Source organism: Pelophylax lessonae, assembly GCF_965119305.1.
Source record: "Pelophylax lessonae genome assembly, chromosome: 2".
Lineage (NCBI taxonomy): Eukaryota > Metazoa > Chordata > Amphibia > Anura > Ranidae > Pelophylax > Pelophylax lessonae.
In genome coordinates, this window is record NC_138769.1 from 312,081,741 (window position 1) to 312,101,206 (window position 19,466).

General features: G+C 45.5%; 1 protein-coding gene across 2 annotated transcripts in view; it reads left to right on the top strand.

Annotated features, from left to right (window-relative positions):
* LOC309546965 (mitogen-activated protein kinase 14) overlaps nucleotides 1-19,466 on the top strand; it is a 158,335-nt gene that overhangs the window by 134,870 nt on the left and 3,999 nt on the right. For both annotated transcript variants that reach the window (XM_082246728.1, XM_082246729.1), the window contains exon 11: nucleotides 5,221-5,394. In XM_082246728.1, the coding sequence (XP_082102854.1) occupies nucleotides 5,221-5,394 (174 nt within the window). The remainder of the gene's footprint in view (nucleotides 1-5,220; nucleotides 5,395-19,466) is intronic.

Below are 19,466 nucleotides of genomic sequence, written 5' to 3' on the forward strand. Positions count from 1 at the left end.
GGTATGACTGAGCCCCTAGATGCTGTACTTCGTTTAAAAAAAAAAAAAATCCCGCAGTAAAGTCCACTTTTGATACTGCATCTACTGTGTAATTTTTTTATTTTTTTTTTTTAAACCATCAATGGTGAGCCAACCAACCCTTTAACCTCCTAGGCGGTAATCCCGAGCGTGACTCGGGGTTGATTTTTCATTGCAGGATCGGTAACCCCGAGTCACGCTCGGGGTGGATTGCAGAGAGCGCAGCGGTGTTCTCTTACCTTATCCTGGCGATCCAGCGATGATCTCTCATTGCTGAGATCGCCAGCCGAGAGTCCCGCCGCTCCTCCGTCCCTCCGTCGGTCTGATCACTTCCTAGTTCCGTTCCCTGCAGCAGCAATGCTGCATGGGAGCGGAACTAGGGAGGGAAATTAAAAAAAAAAATAAAAAAACGTTGCACAAAACACAAAACACATTTTATATTATATATATATATATATAATTATATATATATATATATATATATATATATATATATATATATATATATACACACACACACACACACACACACACACACACACACACACACACACACACACACACACACACATATAAAATTATATTATTGATTCAATTATAATTAATGCGTTATATATTATATATATATATATATATATATATACACACATATATCTATATATAATATATAATGCATGAATTATAATCTAATCAATAATATAATTTTATTATATATATTATATATTAAATAATAAAATAATATTATTGATTCGATTATAATTCATGCGTTTGTGTTTCAAATTTATCACATCTGGAATGTCTACTAGTCTTGTTTTGGTCAGGTTTAAGTCAGTAATTACTAAGAATTGTAGGCCTATAATACATAACGCCAAATTTCCATAAAAACAATTGTACCGCTTTTGGTATGTAATTCCTGACATAATCATACCGCCAGGGAGGTTAATAAGGGATAACTGAGGTTAACTAGGAGTTATTAAATAGGGTAATTTCCCCAAAAAAATAAAAAATTACATTGTATTATCATTACAGACCTTAGTTAAACATTCGCTGCTCTGAGCACAAAAAAGCAGTGCAGTAATAGTCCTGCCAACCATGCCAACAGTGATGTGCGGGGGGAGCTGATGATGCAAAGTTCGCTAAAGGCGCATGAACCTTTGTCGGTGTACAGTTAGGAAAAAATAGCAGGCAAGGAAAGAGCTTTTTACGGTAAGAGATATAGTCTCTTCTGCCATAAAAACCTACTTGCTTGCAATGTGTGATGTGAATAAGCTCCATAGAGATTATGACTAAAGGGATTGTAAAGTGTGTGTGTTTTTTTTTTTTTTTTTTTTTTTTTGTAAATTAGAAACCTGCTACACTTCCTTGCGCTGTGCAATGGTTCTGCACAGAGCAGCCCCAATCCTCTTTTGGGTCCCCTGCTGGTGCGGTAAAAAAAAATGCTTTCTCTATAGTTCGACAGACGCAGCTCCATCTTCATTACTAGTAGGCTTATGCTCCTCCCATCAGAATAGGCACTAGGCAGGCAAAAAGTTTAACCACACCTATGGGGGCTGTACCTGCAAGCATAACCCCTCACACTCTGCTATCATTAATACGTTTGTTTTGCCTAGTGTTAAGAATAGGACCTAGCCCTGCTGGAACTTCGGTCTTAGCTGTAACAGGGAAAGTTTGTTATTTTTATTTTTGCACTAGTTAGTTCCTGAGGACCAAGATCCAGAGGAACTACAAGCAACAGCTGGGTTTGCTTTTCGCGCTGGATAATCTATATCCTTAAGGTCTCCCAGTCTGGCCATCGAGCGTGAGCAGGTTATAGTCCAGAACTAGGCCTCGCCACGACAGTGTCCCAATGGATGGGGGACGAGCCTGCAGTGGACAGTCTCGCAGGGGCGCACACGTCCTGGAACGCCCTGAGTTGCAGCTTCCCCTTGGCTGACACCACCCCCATCCTGAGTGGGAGTTGATGGCGCCCACCTAGTACCGTGGTATGGTGAGTAAATGTTGCCCCCCCAAAACCCCTGGCGCTCTTGGGTTGTTCATGGGCCCCTCTCTGGAATGGTCGGACCTTAGGGGCTCCATCGGTTCCCTAGCACCTTGGAGGACTAGTCTGGTATTCCCCTCAACATTCCCCCACCCCAAGCAGGTTTTTACCTGGGGGGGGCGTTAATAACGCGACCGCTATGACGCTTGTGTGGGGGGGGGGGTGGATGGTCCTGTGTGGGTCCCTGGTCAGGGACCTTTAGATGCCTATTGTTCTGGGACCCCTTTTGGGGGTCCTGGAAACCGCATGGCTTCCCGAGAGGGCTGCAATTTTGCTGTGGTTCATGATTTCTGCATTCCCGTTTAAGATTGCATGGGTAGCCATTTTATATAATTCCCCATTGAGAATGTATGAGTGGCCATGTTTTTGAGGTCCATGGGCTGGACATGTTTGCGGCATGGCTTTTTACACATGGAGGCAGAGTTTTCTCTTCCTGTTCAGTCAGTACACTGATCGTGCTGGCAGCTTCTTGTTGTCTGGTAAAGTTTTTTTTTCCTTATCTGCTCTGCTTTTATGTAATTATCGGGCATTTAGTGCCCGCAGTGTTAGCGGTGGGACAATGTTTTTCGTGGTCTTAAAGGGACAGTACCCTAAATTTTTATTACATAACTTGGAGTCCCAGGATAAAATTTCACCTGCAGACCACCTGGGAGTGATTGCGGGACCTCCTGGTTTCCAGTCTCAGCCAGAGATTGCAGGTTTTTTTTTGCAAAATTTGATATCCAAGTAGATTTGGTAATTTCTAGTGCTGCCAGCTGCAAATTTTGTTCTGGGAGAGCTTCGGTTGTTCTTGGTTGAGTTCCATTACTTGATTGGCTACGTTTAGCCTTTGGGGGGACTTACTTTTTTTGCGTTGTCTTCCCACCCCTCATAAATATACTGCTTTGAAACATCCCTACTAGTAATGAAGATGGAGCTGCGTCTGTCGAATGATAGAGAAAACTGGATTTTTGTATGATAAATATTCTTTTGTAAAATCCTTTTTTCTCTGAAGTTCAGTGACAAGACGCAGCACCCGCCCCTCTACTTCGAAGTGTATGGGGTTTTTTGTTTTCTAAACACTGTTTACAACTAAACTGATTAATGATAGCAGATTGTGAGGGGTTATGCCTGCAGGGACAGCCCCCATAGGTGTGATTAAGCTTTTCGGCTGCCTTGTGCCTATTCCTGATGGAAGGAGCATAATCCTACTAGTAGAGGATGGAGCTGCGTCTGTCGAACTTAAGAGAAAAAGATTTTATGGTAGGTTCTTACAAAAATCCAGTTTTTACAACTACTTTAACTACAGCGGTATTAAACACAAAAGTAAAAAATGTAATGGAAATGAAGGGATACAGAATGTTTATAGTCCACCTGAGGAGAGCAGCCTAGGGTGACAACCATGGCTTCCTCTATATAAACACAGTGAAGGAGTGACGTAGCCACCCAGGAACATGTGTAGTATTAACCACTTTCTGACTGCTCACATTGACAGTACTGCGGCAAAGTGGCTCGTTAAGGTCTGGCGACGTAGACCTACGTCACCAGATTCTCCCCTCTCTCGGTGCCGCGCACGCGCCGCTGGAGGCTCGCTCCTGCTGTATTCAGACACAGCGGGAGTCGGGCCAGGGGAGGAGAGGCGGTGATCACCGCTGCTCTTCCCCGATTGTCAGGGATCGAGTGAGGAAATCTGCCCGCTTGTGTAAACAAAGCGGGTGGATCTCCTCTCTGACAGACCGTGACATTTTACAGGATTCAGCATAGCTGAACCTGCGATCTGTGTCTGTCACACAACCCCCTCCCCCCACACACGTCAGTAAGCACGAGGCATACATTTAACCCCTTGATTACCAACAGTGTTAACCCCTTCCCTGCCAGTGTCATTATTACAGTAACCGTGCATATTTATAGCACTGATTACTGTATTAATGTCACTGGTTCCCCCAAAAGTGTCAATGTCAGTTAGGGGTCCGATCTGTCCGCCGCAATGTCGCAGTCCTGCAAAAAATATCGCAGATCGCCGCCATTACTAATAAAAAAAAAAAAAATAAACAATAAAAATTACAAATCTTTTCCGTAGTTAGCAAACGCAATACCTTTTGCACAAACCAATCAAAATACGCTTATTGTGATTTTTTTTTTTTTTTTTTTACCAAAAATATGTAGCAGAAAACAAATTGGCCTAAAATGTTAAAAAATTTTTGATTTATAAATTTTTTTTTTTGGGGGGGAATGTTATATATCATAATGTAAAAAATATTGTTTGTTTTTTTTTTTTTTACATTGTCGCTCCTTTTTTTCAAAAATTAAAAATCGCACAGGTGATCAAATACGATCAAAAGAAAAGAAAGCTCTATTTGTGGGGGGAAAAAAGGACATAAATTTAGTTTTGGTACAGCGTCTCACAACCGCGCAATTGTCCGTTAAAGTAACGCAGTGCTGAATCGCAAAATATAGCCTGGTCAGGAATGGGGTAAAATCGCCCGGTCTTAAAGCGGTTAAAAATACGCTCATTGAGAATTTTTTTGTCAAAGACCTGTAGCTTAATACATTTTGGCCTAAATATATGACAAAAATTAAATATAGTGGATGTTTTTTAACTGTCAAAGTAGAAAATGTCAATTTTTTCGCAAAATTTTCGCTCTTTTTTTTATTATCGCAAAAAATGAAAAGCGCAGAGGTGATCAAATGCCACCAAAAGAAAGCTCTATTTGTGGGGAAAAAAGGACGTAAATTTAGTTTGGGAATGGCGTTGCATGACCGCGCAATTGTCAAAGTCGCGCAGTGCCAAGTTGCAAAAAGTGGCCTGGACGTTAAGCAGGAAAATCCTCCGGGGCTAAAGTGGTTAATGATTTTCAGGTGAGAAGAAAGCAAAAGAAGTTTGGAAAAATGAATGGAGCCACCAGGGCCAAGGACTAGCAAGCTGCAATATAATACATTTTTGGTTTTGTATAAACTTTTAGTATTTTGTGTAAGTTAACCCTTAGAAAGTATTATATTGTTTTCTGAAATCAGTGGTGATCTGTGATCACTTCAGTCATACTGCTTAGCTTCAGTTTTCGTCAGATAAACTTTTGGAAAATAAGTGTATTAACCTCATATCATGTATTTACTGTTGTGTTTTAAAGCTTTTCAAGTTAGTTGTAACTAAATCCTGGATTACATTTTCTTTCCAATCTTGTCAGCTGTAGACCTTTTGGAGAAGATGCTTGTTTTAGACACAGACAAAAGGATTACTGCAGCAGAAGCTCTAGCCCACCCCTATTTTGCTCAGTACCATGACCCAGATGATGAACCTATAGCTGAGCCATATGACCAAAGTTTTGAAAGTCGGGAGCTTGATATAGAAGAATGGAAAAGTAAGTGTACAATATACCTTTCCCATTCCCAATCAAGGTCTTTAGGGTTTTTGGTATGCAAGCCGCTATGTATTGCAACTGCCCAGATTTGGCCTTCCTATGCATCAAATTTCTTAATAGAGCCGTGTATAAAGGGATTTGTAAGAAGTCAAGTTTAGACTGCATTATCTTTTTTCAAGCATAGTGCAGCCATTTCCTTCTCCCACACCAAGGCTGCTTGAAATTCAGCATGTTTTTTGCCCACCCTTATCCTTCCTAGATGCATATACCCAGCCAAAAATGGAATAAAATGGCCCATTTGTAGCCTTCCTGGCTGCATATCCCCAGTCAAAAATGGAATTGCCTTTTGTTATTCATGGCCAGGCATGGGGCATTTATTGTATTTCATATGAGGCAGAGGGGGTAGATACAGTGGACATGACTCTCTGCAACTCTTTTGTCATGCACTTTTTATATATTTGCATTTCTGTTGTAGTCATACCTCCGGTTAAATATTGCATAGTGGTGCAATGTAACAGTCTAGCAATATTAGGTTGTCCTCAATTCCTTGTCACAGTGAGTATACGCTCTATGGCAGACCTAGGAACGCCAGGAACAGGGAACCAGGGCCCTAACTTAGAATGGGGGCTGGATGGGTTGTTAAAAACCCCCTTGGGGAATCAGCCTCTGTTAGAATTCACAGCAGTCTCCTCTCTGACACACTCCCCTTCTCAGATATTTTTGTTGCCTTCCTAGGAGGATTTGTAGCATCCATTTTTGCCTTTATGGGTCAGATTTTAAAACAAATATGGTCAGTTAGGATCGCAAGTGACCCCCAACACCCTCTTCACCAGAATTTGTCCTGGAATAATTTCAGGACATTTGCCAGAGGTGGGAAATGCAGGACATGGATCTCCTTTTGTCAAGATATAACCATTAAGGGGGAAGTTGATGTCTTGGTCTCTGAATTTTAGGACCTTCACAGTGGATGCACTGGTGACCCCATGGGATCAGTTCTCCCTGTTATGTCTTTCCTCCTTTAAAACTTTCTCATCTGCTTTCAGACCAAGTCTGAAGGCATTTCAATGATTCTTATGGTACCATACTGGCCAAGGAAAACTGGCTTCTGGCGAGTGTTATCAGGCAGTCTGAATCTACTGTATTTGGGGTCTGGTGTTCCATCCTGTTTTTCAGTTGCTGGCTTTGATGGCTTGGCTATTGAAGCAGAAGTCCTGAGAGATGGGGACTTGGCTGATTCCGGTCATCCCTATGCTTTTAAGAGCTAAAAAATCCACATTACCGGAAAGGCTTGACTGGTGAGAGTGGTAAAAGGTAGTCCTCACCAGTAGACTGTGGGGTGTATGCTCAATTTAATCGGGCCTGAATCCATGGTTGGCCATTTGGCATTGCACACGCTGGTGAAAGGTCTTCATTGCAGCAAGTCAACAATTGTTTCCCCCCCCCCCCCCCCAGACATTGCTCTGTGTGATTTGGTACTTTTTAATGTTGAAGGCCACCTCTCTTTGAACCCATTAGGGATATATCTTTGGCTACCCTTACTAGATCTCCACCCTTAAGTACTAATTTTTGTAGTCCCTACCTATAGAATGAGTTTCTTGCTCTAGCTTTGAGTTTTATTAACATTGCCATAGAGCACAACTTTAATGAATCTGGTTTAATATTGTCAACAGGCTGTGTCCATCCATATTTATAATGGTGGCCTTTTGATTTTGGCCCTACGTGTGTTTGTGTGTGTGTGTGGTGTTTTTTTTTTTTTTTTTTGTTTTTTTTTTGTCAACTGTCACTCTTCTGCCAAATTTCAATTCAGTATAAGGGTTCAGCTGTCGAAACACACTGCACAGTGTCTTGGTAGCAGAACTGATCTTTTGTGACAGGTGAACAGTGGATTCACTTGAATGCATGTCAGCAAAGGCGTGTCAACATTATATTTAGCATGCTATTTATATATTTTATGGAATTCAAAATTAAGTTTGAGGTGTAGCTTCTATAAAATGATTTGCAGGAAATGCATGTAAACAAAAACACAAATTCTATTTTAAATCAGCAATTTAGTATATTTACTGGAATAGAATTTATCATGTGGTCTGTTTTTTATTTTTTTTCTTTAACCACTTAACTACCATCTTCTTTCCAAGCTTATTCTGACACTTCGCTTCTACATGTAAAAATCTACTTTCTTTCGTTCATTGACGGACACAGCTCCTGATATTCATAACCATTGGGTTATACTACCCCCTACAGGAGTAGGACACTAGGCAGAAAAGACTTCTGGCTACACCCATAGGCAGTCCCAGGGGGGTATACTCCCTCTCTCTGCTATAGCCACTGTTTTTTTTTTCTGCCTAGTCATGAGTAAGGACCCACTTCCTTGCTGGGATCTTTGGTCATGGCAAAAAAATGTTCTCCTTGATTTTTTCCTGTGAGATCTACAATCAACTGCCGGACTGGGCGATGGGCTGGATAATCTAGATCCAGTGGTCACCCAAGTCTGGCCACTGCGCGCGCGCAGACCTCAGCTCCGCGCTAGGTCGGCCACGACAAAGCCCCACTGGTCTGGCCTGTGAGTTAAATGCCTCGCGAGATTGCATACGAACGTGTCTCGGCCCGAGTTGCAGCGTATGGTGAGTAGCTGTCCCCCCCCCCCCCCCCCCGGGGTGGATGTGGGCCTCTCCTAACGACAGTCGGACCCCCTTCCTTCCCGCAGTTACCTCCCTTGTCAAGTCCCTCATCTTGCCCCACTCCCCTCCACACTGGGGCTGTTTGGCCACTTTCCTGGCATGGGAGCAGGGCGCTAACTATTGATGGGGGCTGGAGGGGTGCGCCGCTGGTGACCGGACTATCGATTGTGCGGAGGGGGGGTTGAACCTGTTTGGGGCCAGGGCCCCCCGTTCTGCCTGGATCAGTCCTTGAGGCCTGGTCTCCACGCGGGTCCACCGTTTTGTTGTAGCCTGTGTGTTTCTATACATGGCCATGTTTGTGTAGTCCGGCGGCCATTTTCTTGTAGTTTGCTTTTGGAAATGGCGGGGGCCGTGACAATGGAGCCCTGTGGGGGCCGATTTCAGTGGTGGGAACCCTTTATCCCCTTGGTGCTGATTCCTGGATCATTTTACTTCCTAAATGCTGTATATGTAGTGCAGATTCGCCTGGTGGCTGCAGGTGCCTGTTTCTGTGGGTAGTGAGTCTGGTGGGGTCCTCTCCCTCTCTGCTGAGGATCGCTTGGTGCTTTGTACCTTGCGACCCGGTGGTGCTGCCAGCTTAGTAGGGGTTGTCCCTTAACAGTTACACTTTTTTGTGGGGTCCCCCTGGTGACTCATGGGGTCTTTGGAGCACATTTCCCCTCCTGATCCCCTCTCTGGGGATGCGGGGCTCTCGGGTCCCAATCTTCCATCCATGCACTGATGGTGGTCCTGGAGTCCCTTGTTTTTTTCTGCACAATTTATTTAACTGAGCCACTATAAATGAATGTTTACAAATCTTACTCTGGACTTGGCCTTGGCCAGAGTGCTCCTTCCTCTGGACAAACTCCAGAAGTTGCAGGTTGCAATTCATCTCCTGCTGTCCAGCAGATGGTCATCCCTCTGAACTTGCATGCGGGTGCTGGGCCTGATGGGGTCTACCTTCAAGGTAGTTCCGTTTGCACAGTTCCATATGAGGTCCCTGCAAAGGTAGATTCTGACCAAAATGGGACAAGACTCCACAGTCTCTAGACAATCAGTCAGGGAACGAAAGAGGGAACGAAAGAAGTCCCTGATGTGGATGCTTCGTTCACCGGCGCTTCGGCTGAGCAAATCCTTCCTCCTTGTATTACAGTGGTCACCACGGATGCCAGCCTGTCCGGCTGGGGAGGCATCCTCTGAAAACATTCTGCTCAGGGCATCTGGACGCTGGAAGAGTCCATACTACCGATCAATGTCTTGGAACTCCGAGCGATCAGACTGTGTTTGGACCTTTGGACAGATCGCCTTCAGGGTTGTCCAGTGCGCATTCAATCAGACAATGCCGTGGCTTATGTCAATCACCAAAGGGGCACAAGAAGTGTCCTGGCAGCTCTAGAGGTAGCCGGCATTCTAAGGTGGGTTCCTTCCAGCCCTCTGCACCATACACATTCCCGGGGTGAAAAATTTGCAGGCGGTTTACCTCAGTCGGCAGACATTGGACCAAGGGGAGTGGGCCCTTCATCCGGAGGTGTTTCATCAGTTGTGTCCTCGGTGGGGCACCCCCGAGGTGGATCTGTTGGCATCTCGGCTCAACAGAAAGGTGCAGAGGTTGGTGGCTCTGTCAAGGGATCCTCTGGTGGACGCCACAAACGCCCTGGTGGTATCGTCTGATTTACGCCTTCCCTCCTCTCAAGCTTCTGCGAAGACTTCTACACAGGATCGAGGCAGAGGGTATTCCAGTCATCTTAGTGGCTCTGGACTGGCCTCGCAGGGTTTGATATGCCGATCTGGTCGCCGATGTTCCTTGGCAACTTCCTCTCAGGGAGGATCTGTTCTCCCCAGGGCCGATCTTCCATCCTGCTTTAGTCGGCTTTGACGGCTTGGCTGTTGAATGCCATGTGCTGAAGGATAAGGGTTTATTCTGTGATTCCTACACTGTTGAAAGCTAGGAAATCTACCTCTAGGAAGATCTACCATCGTACGTGGAAAAGACATACATTGCGCGGTTTGAGTCACTTGGGTTTCCTCCTCGCTCCTTCTCTGTGGCTTGGATCTTAACCTTCCTTCAATGGGGTGTTGAACAGAAATTGGACTGGAGTACAATCAAGGGCCAGATGTCAGCTTTGGCGGTCTTCTATTAATGACCTTTGGCCACACTTTCCCTGGTGCGTACCTTTCTTCAGGTTGTCCGACATTTGGTTCCTCCAGTGCGGGCTCTGTTTCCACCTTGGGATCTTAATTTGGTGCTTTCAGCTCTCCAGAAGCCTCTCTTGGAAAATATTCAGGAGACTCCCCTGCTTACGCTGTCCCAGAAGGTGGCTGTAACGTTAAAAAACCATACCCCGTGGAGAAACCATACCCTCGTCACTTCCGGGCTGAAACAGCTGAGCAGCGCAGCAGTGCGCATGCTCAGAGCCCCGGATACGTGATTGAACATTAAAGAATTAGACAAGTGCGCATGCTCGGTGGGCATGAAATTCTCACGGCACTGTGTCTAATGTTATACTTGCGGCGCTTACATTAAAACAGCTCATCTGAAACGTAAATCATCTCCGCTCTTCGCCCTGTCACTGCCCTCATCTCCGGTAATAAATATAAAAGCGGCGGTGGGTGTATGAGATGTAAATGTGACGGCGATCGCGGCTCCGTGATCCGCTTTTATATTTATTACCGGAGATGAGGGCAGTGACAGGGCGAAGAGCGGAGATGATTTACGTTTCAGATGAGCTGTTTTAATGTAAGCGCCGCAAGTGTAACTACCGTGAGAAATCCATACCCTCCGTAGCGGAACCGGAAGTGACGAGGGTATGGTTTTCTCACGGGTATGGATTTTTCACGGAACAGTGGCCTTCTTAGTGGCTATCACCTCTGCGTGCAGGGTATTGGAACCGGCGGCGTTATCCTGTCGCTCCCCTTACCTGGTGATTCACAGAGAGAAGGTGGTTCTCTCCCCTTCCCCCTTCCCCCTTCGTTCCTTTCAAACGTTTGATTTTCATTTGAATGTAGACATTGTGTTGCCTTCCCTGTGTCCCAGGCATGAACATCCAAAGGAAACTGCCTTGCATGCCTTGGATGTGGTCCGGGAAATTAGGGTGTACGTGGCAGCTACGGAGTCTTTCAGGAAGTCAGACTTTGTGCTCACGGATGGACCTCATAAAGGTTTGTCAGCTTCCTCTGCGACCATTTCCAGATGGATCAGACAGACAGTGATTCAGGCCTATTCAAATAAGGGATCAGGTTACTCCTTTCCCTGTCAAGACACACTCTACAAGGGCGCTTAGTGCCTCCTGGGCTTTTTGTCATCCGGCGTCAGTGACGCAGGTTTGCAAGGTGGCCACCTGGTCGTCGGTGCACACTTTTACAAAGTTTTATAAAGTGGATGTGTTGGCATCTGCGGATGCTTCTTTTGGCCACAAGGTTTTACAGGCTTCTGTTGAGAGGACCTGATCCTCTTGGAGGGTGTATTGTTTTTTTCAGGTGAGCTTCTATTGCCTTGTTGGCTACTGTTTAGCCTTGGAAATATTTTTGCTGTTCCCACCCCTCATGTTTAACACTGCTTTGGAACGTCCCAACGAGTATAAAGATCTGAAGCTGTGTCCTTCAGTGAATGAAAGAATGGGATTTTTGACTTAACGTAAAATCCATTTCTCTGATGTTCATTGACGGACACTGCACCCCCCCTCTGTGGTGTTGTTTTTCTTCTGCCTCTGCTTGTAGCTAAACTGAGTGCCTGTAGCAGAGAGAGGGAGTATACACCCTGGGACTAGCCAGACTTTTTTTTTTTTTTCTGCCTCAGAGAAATGTATTTTACGGTAAGTCAAAAATCCCCATTTTTTTTTTTGCTAGAAAATTACTTAGAACCCTCAAATATATATATATATATAGTGTGTTTGCACACAGTGCCTTGTAAAAGTATTCATACCCCTTTGAAATTTTCCTTTTTGTCATGTTACAACCAAAAACGTAAATGTATTTGATCAGGATTTTATGTGATAGACCAACATAAAGTGGCACATAATTGTGAAGTGGAAGGAAAATGATAAAACTGTTTACAAATATTTTAACAGATATGTGAAAAGTGTAGCGTGCATTTGTATTCAGCCTCCTTTACTCTGATACCCCTAACTAAAATTTAGCGGAACCAATTACCTTCAGAAGTCACTAGAGTCCACCTGTGTGTAATGTAATCTCAGTATAAATACAGCTGTTCTGTGAAGCCCTGAGGTTTGTTGGAGAACCTTAGTGAACAAACAGCATCATGAAGGCCAAGGAACACGCCAGACAGGTCAGGGATAAAGTTGTGGAAAAGTTGATCCAGGAATACCCGATTGCCTCTCAGGGGATCAGGAAGGATTTTTTTTTCCCCTGCTGTAGCAAATTGGATCATGCTTTGCTGGGGTTTTCTTGCGGGTATCTGATTGTGTATATGGGATTGTGTGGTTGGGTTTTCAATACTGGTTTTTTTTTTTTGGTTGGTTGGTTGGTTGGTTGAACCAGATGTGTCTTTTTTTCAACCTAACTATATAACTATTTGCTTTTAAAAAAGTTTAAAACTGGGTTAGGTTACGAAAAAACAATCCCATGCTTTGAACATCTCACCGAGCACTGTTCAATCCATCATCCAAAAAGGGAAAGCGTATGGCACAACTGCAAACCTACCAAGACATGGCCATCCACCTAAACTGACAGGCCGGGCAAGGAGAGCATTAGTCAAAGAAGCAGCCAAGAGGCCCATGGTAACTCTGGAGGAGCTACAGAGATTCACAGCTCAAGTGGGAGAATCTGTCCACAGGACAACTTTTAGTCGTGCACTCTACACATTTGGCCTTTATGTAAGAGTGGCAAGAAGAAAGCCATTGTTGAAAGAAAGCCAAAAGAAGTGCCGTTTGCAGTTTGCGAGAAGCCATGTGTAAGAAGGTGCGCTGGTGAGGTGAGACCAAAAATTAACTTTTTGGCCTAAAAGCAAAACGCTATGTATGAGGGAAAACTAACACTGCACATCACCCTGAACATACCATCCCCATCGTGAAACATGATGGTGGCAGCATCAAGTTGTGGGGATGCTTTTCTTCAGCAGGGACAGGGAAGCCGGTCAGGGTTGATGGGAAGATGGAGTCAAATACAGGGCAATCTTAGAAGAAAACCTGTTAGAGTCTGCAAAAGACTTGAGACTGGGGCGAAGGTTCACCTTCCAGCAGGACAAAGACCCTAAACATACAGCCAGAGCTACAATGGAAAGGTTTAGATCAAAGCATATTCATGTTGGAATGGCCCAATCAAAGTCCAGACCTAAATCCAATTGAAAATTGCTGTTTACAGACGCTCTCCATCCAATCTGACAGAGCTTGAGCTATTTTGCAAAGAAGAATGGTCGAACATTTCACTCTCTAGATGTACAAAGCTGGTAGAGACATCCCCAAAAACTTGCAGCTGTAATTGCAGGGAAAGGTGAGTATTGACTCAGGGGTGAATACAAATGCCCCCCCCACACTTTTCACATATTTTATTTGTAAAAAAATATTGAAAATCCTTTATCATTTTCCTTCTACGTCACAATTATGTGCCACTTTGTGTTGGTCAATTAAATAAAATCCCAATAAAATACATTTTATGTTTTTGGTTGTAACATGACAATGTGGAAAATTTCAAGGGATATGAATACTTTTTCAAGGCTGTGTGTGTGTGTGTGTGTGTGTGTGTGTACAATAATAATATAAATACATTTTGACTTGATATACAAGTAGCATCATGTCAGAACTGAGTATAAAAGAGAAGAGAGGTGCCCCTAAGTGTAGCAATATGATTACATTTAATGAAGTTTAAACATTTAGCAACTTACGTGGTTAATGATTAAAACAAACACTTGTAAGTATGCAGACATCTGGTGTAAAGCTGTCCACATAGACCGTCCTCCACACTGCCATCTACATCATCCCTTCCACGCTGCGCTCCATGAGTGCTTCAAGCCTCGCTTTCAGATTGCTCTACTGCAGGGGAGTCTTCATGGTCACGACTGCAGAATGCCAGCGGTGAGAGCCGGCGGTGCGGAGGATGGTTTATGTGGACAGCTTTACCCCGGATGCCTGCATACTTACAAGTGTTTGTTTTAATCATTAACCACGTAAGTTGCTAAATGTTTAAACTTCATTAAATGTAATCATATTGCTACACTTAGGGGCACCTCTCTTCTCTTTTTTACTCTGTAGCTCCTGCTAGATTTTGCTTCTAATCCCCTTGTGGAGACTGCCATTTGTGAATAGACATTTTATGGTTACACAGCCTATCACATTGCTATAATCTTTTTATATGGACTATAAACTGAAAAACGTATGAATAAATGGTTGTGGAACGAATCCTCTGAGTTTCCATTATTTCTTATTGGTAAATTTGCTTTGATATAAGAGTGCTTTGGATTTCAAACCTGTTTCCAGAACGAATTATGCTCACAATCCAAGCTTTAACTGTATAGCAGTTCTGTACCTGGTGATGACCAATCACAGTGCTAGTCTTTACATTAATAAGCCCTCCCATTCCTCCTACAATAGAGGGAGGGGCCCTCCAATTCCTCCTCCTATACAGGGAGGGGGGGAACTAAGGAATGATTCATTCTTTCATTTAGTTTTTCGATTAACGGTAGCAGTTGTGGGTTTGTTTTTAGCCCTTTTCAAAACCCAGTACAGCCTTCCATTTCCATGAAGAGTTTTTTTTGTAAGCAATCAGCCCCCCTGCCTGTAAGCAAAAGCCTACTTCCCAGTTACATTAGAAGAACTGGACCCCTAAATCTTCTGGTTCCAGAGGAATATCTTCACAGTTTAGGGGTGCCCAACTCGCATGGATGGGGGGGATGTCTTTTCGCCTTTGCGGCTGACTGGACTCAGTCTCATGCAACTTGGTCTGCAGCGTCGTCCAGAGACTACAAGCTGAAGTTCCACTGCTTTCCTCCTCCTGGGTTTACTGCTCAAGGGTTTCTTGGGATCTTCAAAAAGAGCGGTTTTATTTGCGACCCCGGAAAGGCTTCTGTCCTAAGGGGTCATTGCACCTATTTCAACCAAGTTGTAAGGCCTATTACACCAGGAGTGTCAGTGCTTAGGCTATTCAACATCAAGCTTATGATGATCAAGCGTGTAAGGCTGCTACCTGGTAATGGTCAAAAGCCTATAAAAGAGAAGCAATGCTGCCCCTACATTTAAAGTCCCTTTTTTTCTTTCGTTCGTTGAAGGACACAGCTCCATATCTTCTGGACCCTTGGGCTTATGCTGCCCCCTACAAGATTGGACACTAGGCGAAAAAAGTTTGACTACGCCTATAGGGCAGTCTTGGGGTATACTCCCACTTCCTGCTATAGGTCTTCAGTTTTTATCTAGCTAGTCAGGAGTAAGGACCCAGTTCCTTGCTGGGATCTCTGTTCCTAGCATTTTTTCCTTTTTTAACTGACTTTTTTTTTTCTTTTACTTTCTGTTCCTGTGAGAATTACAATCAACTGCCAGACTGGGTGACTCACTGGATATCCTAGATCCTTAGTATTCCCAGTTTGGTCAGTGAGCGCTACCCGACCTTAGCTCCGCGCTAGGTTGGCGGTGACTGCCCCGCTGGACTGAAGTTAAACGCCTCGCGAGGACGTATAGCCCTAATGTTGACCTGAGTTGCAACGAGCCTCTGGCCCGCAGCACCCCCATTCCAAGATGGTGCAGTGGTCTGCCTGGAGCAGTGCCCGTCCGGTCCCAAGGTGTGCTGAGTAGGTTCCCTAACCCCTCTGGGTAGTTTTTCGAAGTGGACTTGGGCTCCTCCCTGGGTTTGTCGGGCCCCCCCCCCCCCCCCGAGTGCCCTCCCTTCCCACATAACGCTACCCCTCACTATCGGGGTCCCTCTGTCGACCACCCCCCCATTCGCCCACGCCTAACTCCCAGTCCTCTTTCTGCTATGACAGCAGACCTGCAGTCACTAGTGTCCAAGGTAGATATGGCTTTCCAAACTAGGACGAGCAAAAAGCATCCTCGGATTTTGAGGTTGAATCGGCGGACGCGAGTCCTCCTACTGGGTCTGCGTCCACGCACCCGGAGTGCTCTGATAGTAAGGATGAGTCCTCTTCCACTACAGCAACCTATGAAAAAGTGCTAGTGGATGCACTGATTGTATCAGTGCAGTAAACTTTAATATTGGAGGACCCAGCTACTGCTGTCAGCTGCGCAGGTGCAATTTGGTACCCGCAGAACCTCTAAAGGCGGCAAAGGTATTCCCCTTTCCCGCCTATTTCAAAAGCATTTTCGCAAGTCAGAGTTCCCCAAAACGCACTGTCAGGGTACCTAAGCGTTTCACTCGAAGGTATCCCTTTGAAGAGTCCCTGTTGAAAAAACTGACCGTACCACCTGTGGTGGATTCTCAGGTTTCCAGGTTGAATAAAGCCACCCTTCTCCTGGTGGAGGACACTGTCCTTTTAAGGACTCTTGACAAGAGCGCTGAATCTATGGTCTGATACCTTTTTACCATGGCCGGTTCCATTTTGCGGCCGGTGTTTGCAATAACCTTGGTTTCCCAGACCTTAACGGAATGGCTAAGCTCCTGCGCCAGGATTTGGAAAGGGGGACAACCTCCTCCTGACCTGGCAGACTAGTTGGTCCAGGGAAACAGATTATAGACCAGCGCTATTAAACCTACAGTATAGAACGAACACTGCTGTATGTTGATACAGTCTATAGGATAAAGTCTTTTGGAGGTGGATGGCTGGGTGGCCGTCAGTTCTACCAGAGCTAGAAGGTGACTCTATGAATGGTAGACAAGCAAAAAGAAAAAGAAAAACAGAGCAGCGCCACCTAAGTGTAGTGTTAAAAGCAGTCCTTTATGAACATAAAATGGTAATGCACTCACATGGGTAAGTGGGGAAACAGACTTTACAACAAAGATCATCCGATCCGCTGCAGGAGAGGTGAAGACAGCCCTGGGTCCTGGCTGTGTCAGTGGCTTTTGGCACTTCCTGGTAACCTAGGGGCGTCTCCGCTTCTCCCTCTTCAGATCCGGTGGAAACGGGGCTGTGCTAGCGTTCAGGGCATGCGTGCCCCTTTGTCAGGCGTTGCCTGGTGACCACAGGGAGCTGCAAGTTTAATAGCGAAGGTGGGAGCCAACGCCAGCATCACCCGTCGTCATGGTGATGGGGGAGCGGCTCAGACGCTGGCGTGGGACACAGCGGGTCATGTACACAAATCCCGCTGTGTCCCATGCCAGCATCTGAGCAGCTCCCCCATCACCATGAAGACGGATGATGCTGGCTTTGGTTCCCGCCTTGGCTATTTACTAGCAGCTCCTTGTGCTCAACAGGCAATGCCTAACGAAGGGGCAAGCATGGCCCAAACGCTAGCATCACCCCGTTTCCGCCGGATCTGACGAGGGAGAAGCTGAGACACCGCTAGGATACGAGGGTGCCAGAAGCCACTGACACAGCCAGGACCCAGGGCTGTCTTCACCTCTCCTGCCTCCCCTGCAGCGGGTTCGGATGATCTTTGTTGTAAAGCCTGTTTCCCATGTACCCATGTGAGTGCATTACCATTTTATGTTCATAAAGGACTGCTTTTAATACCACTTAGGTGGCGCCACTCTGTTTTTCTTTTTTTTTTTTTTAATTGGTCCAGGGGTTAAAGTATATCTGTGATTCCACTCTGGATAGTTACATAGTAGTTGAGGTTTAATGAAGACAACAGTCCAGTTCAACATGTGTGTGCGCACGCTTGTGTGTGCACGTGTCAGTGACGTGATCATTTCCCGGTGCCCTGAATGTTGCGATCTGTGAGATGCACGTCCAAGAGTCTTTTAAAAGTAGCCATACTCTTTGCAGCTACCACCAATTGTGAAAGAGAGTTCCACATTCTCACCGCCCTTACAGTTAAAAACCCCTTACGCAGCTTAAGGTTAAACTGCCTCTCTAATCTTATTGTGTGGCCATGTGTCCTCGTACACTCCTTGAGACTAAATTGTTTTTTCCTATGCTGGGATCACCATTGAGGTATTTGTAATTCGCTATCATGTCCCCTCTCAGGCGTCTCCTCTCCAGGGAGAATAAATGAAGTGCTTGTAATCACTTCTCATAATTAAGGCCCTCCAATCCCCTAATTAGTTTAGTTGCCCTTCTTTGGACTCTCTCCAGTTTAAGAACATTCCTTCTAAGGATTGGTGACCAGAATGGAACAGAATACTCCAGATGTAGGCAGACCAGGGTTTTCTAAAGTGGCAGGATTATAGCTGTATCTCTGGAATATATCCCCTTCCTTATGCATGCTAATATTCTGACGGCTTTGGCAGCTGCAGCTTGACATTACATGCTATTGCTTAGTGGATGCGGCCCCCTTAGCTTGCAGGGTGTTCGTGACTGCAGTGACTCTTCGCCGCATGATATGGCTAAAATAATGGCCTGCAGACCAGGCTTCCAAGAAGGTACTGACTGATCTTCCCTTTGTAGGAGACTGCCTGTTTGGAGCTTCCAAGGAGGCAATCATTAAGGGTCTTACAGGAGGTAGAGTCTGTGGATGCAGAGTACTCTTTACCTCCTGTTAGTCTGTGGATGCAGAGTACTAACAGGAGGTAAGAGTACTCTGCATCCACAGACTACCAGGAGCAGAGAGTCTCGTCACAAACGTGGCTTTCTTCGCAGCTCATAAGCGGTTCTTTCGTCCCTTGGGATCTAGGGACCAGGGGTCAAAATCTGTCCGTAACCCCACAGGGGGTTCCAAGAGGCCCTGGCCTAGTAAGCCGAGAGGGGGTTCCTCTGGGACTGCAGACAGGCCCACTTCTGCCTGAAGGCGCGCCCTCACCTGTATCTTGGGTGGGGGGGGGGGTCTTCGCTTCTTTCCGGATTCATGGGCCTCCTTGATTTGATACAAATGGGCCCACAACTTGATTCGGTCCGGTTACAAGAGTTTCAGTCCTTGCCACCGGCAAGCTTCTTCCCTTCCAACCTGTGCTTGTCCCCAGATCGCCTACGAGGTCTTCTGGGGGGGGTACAGGATCTGCGCTCGCAAGGGGTTTCAGAATCAGAATGCTTTCAGGGGTTTTATTCAAACCCATTTACTGTTCCCAGGATGGAAAGCAAGGTCCGTCCAATCCTGGACCTCAAGGCCTTGAACTGCTCGCACAGTAGTGGCATCCCTTCATCAAGGGGATTTTCTGGCCTCTATTGACATCAAGGACGCTTACCTTTTATATCCCAATATGTCGGGCATCAGCGTTTCCTTCCCTTTGCCGTGGGCGAGGAGCACTACCAATTTGTGGCGTTACCCTTTGGTCTCGACTCGGCTCCTCAGGTGTTCACAAAAGTTTTGGCTCCAGTGTTAGCACTGCTACGGCAGAAGGGGATTTCAACATTAGGGTACCTGGGCGACCACCTTCTGCGAGCAGAGTTTCCAAATGCCTTACAAGATAATCTGGACA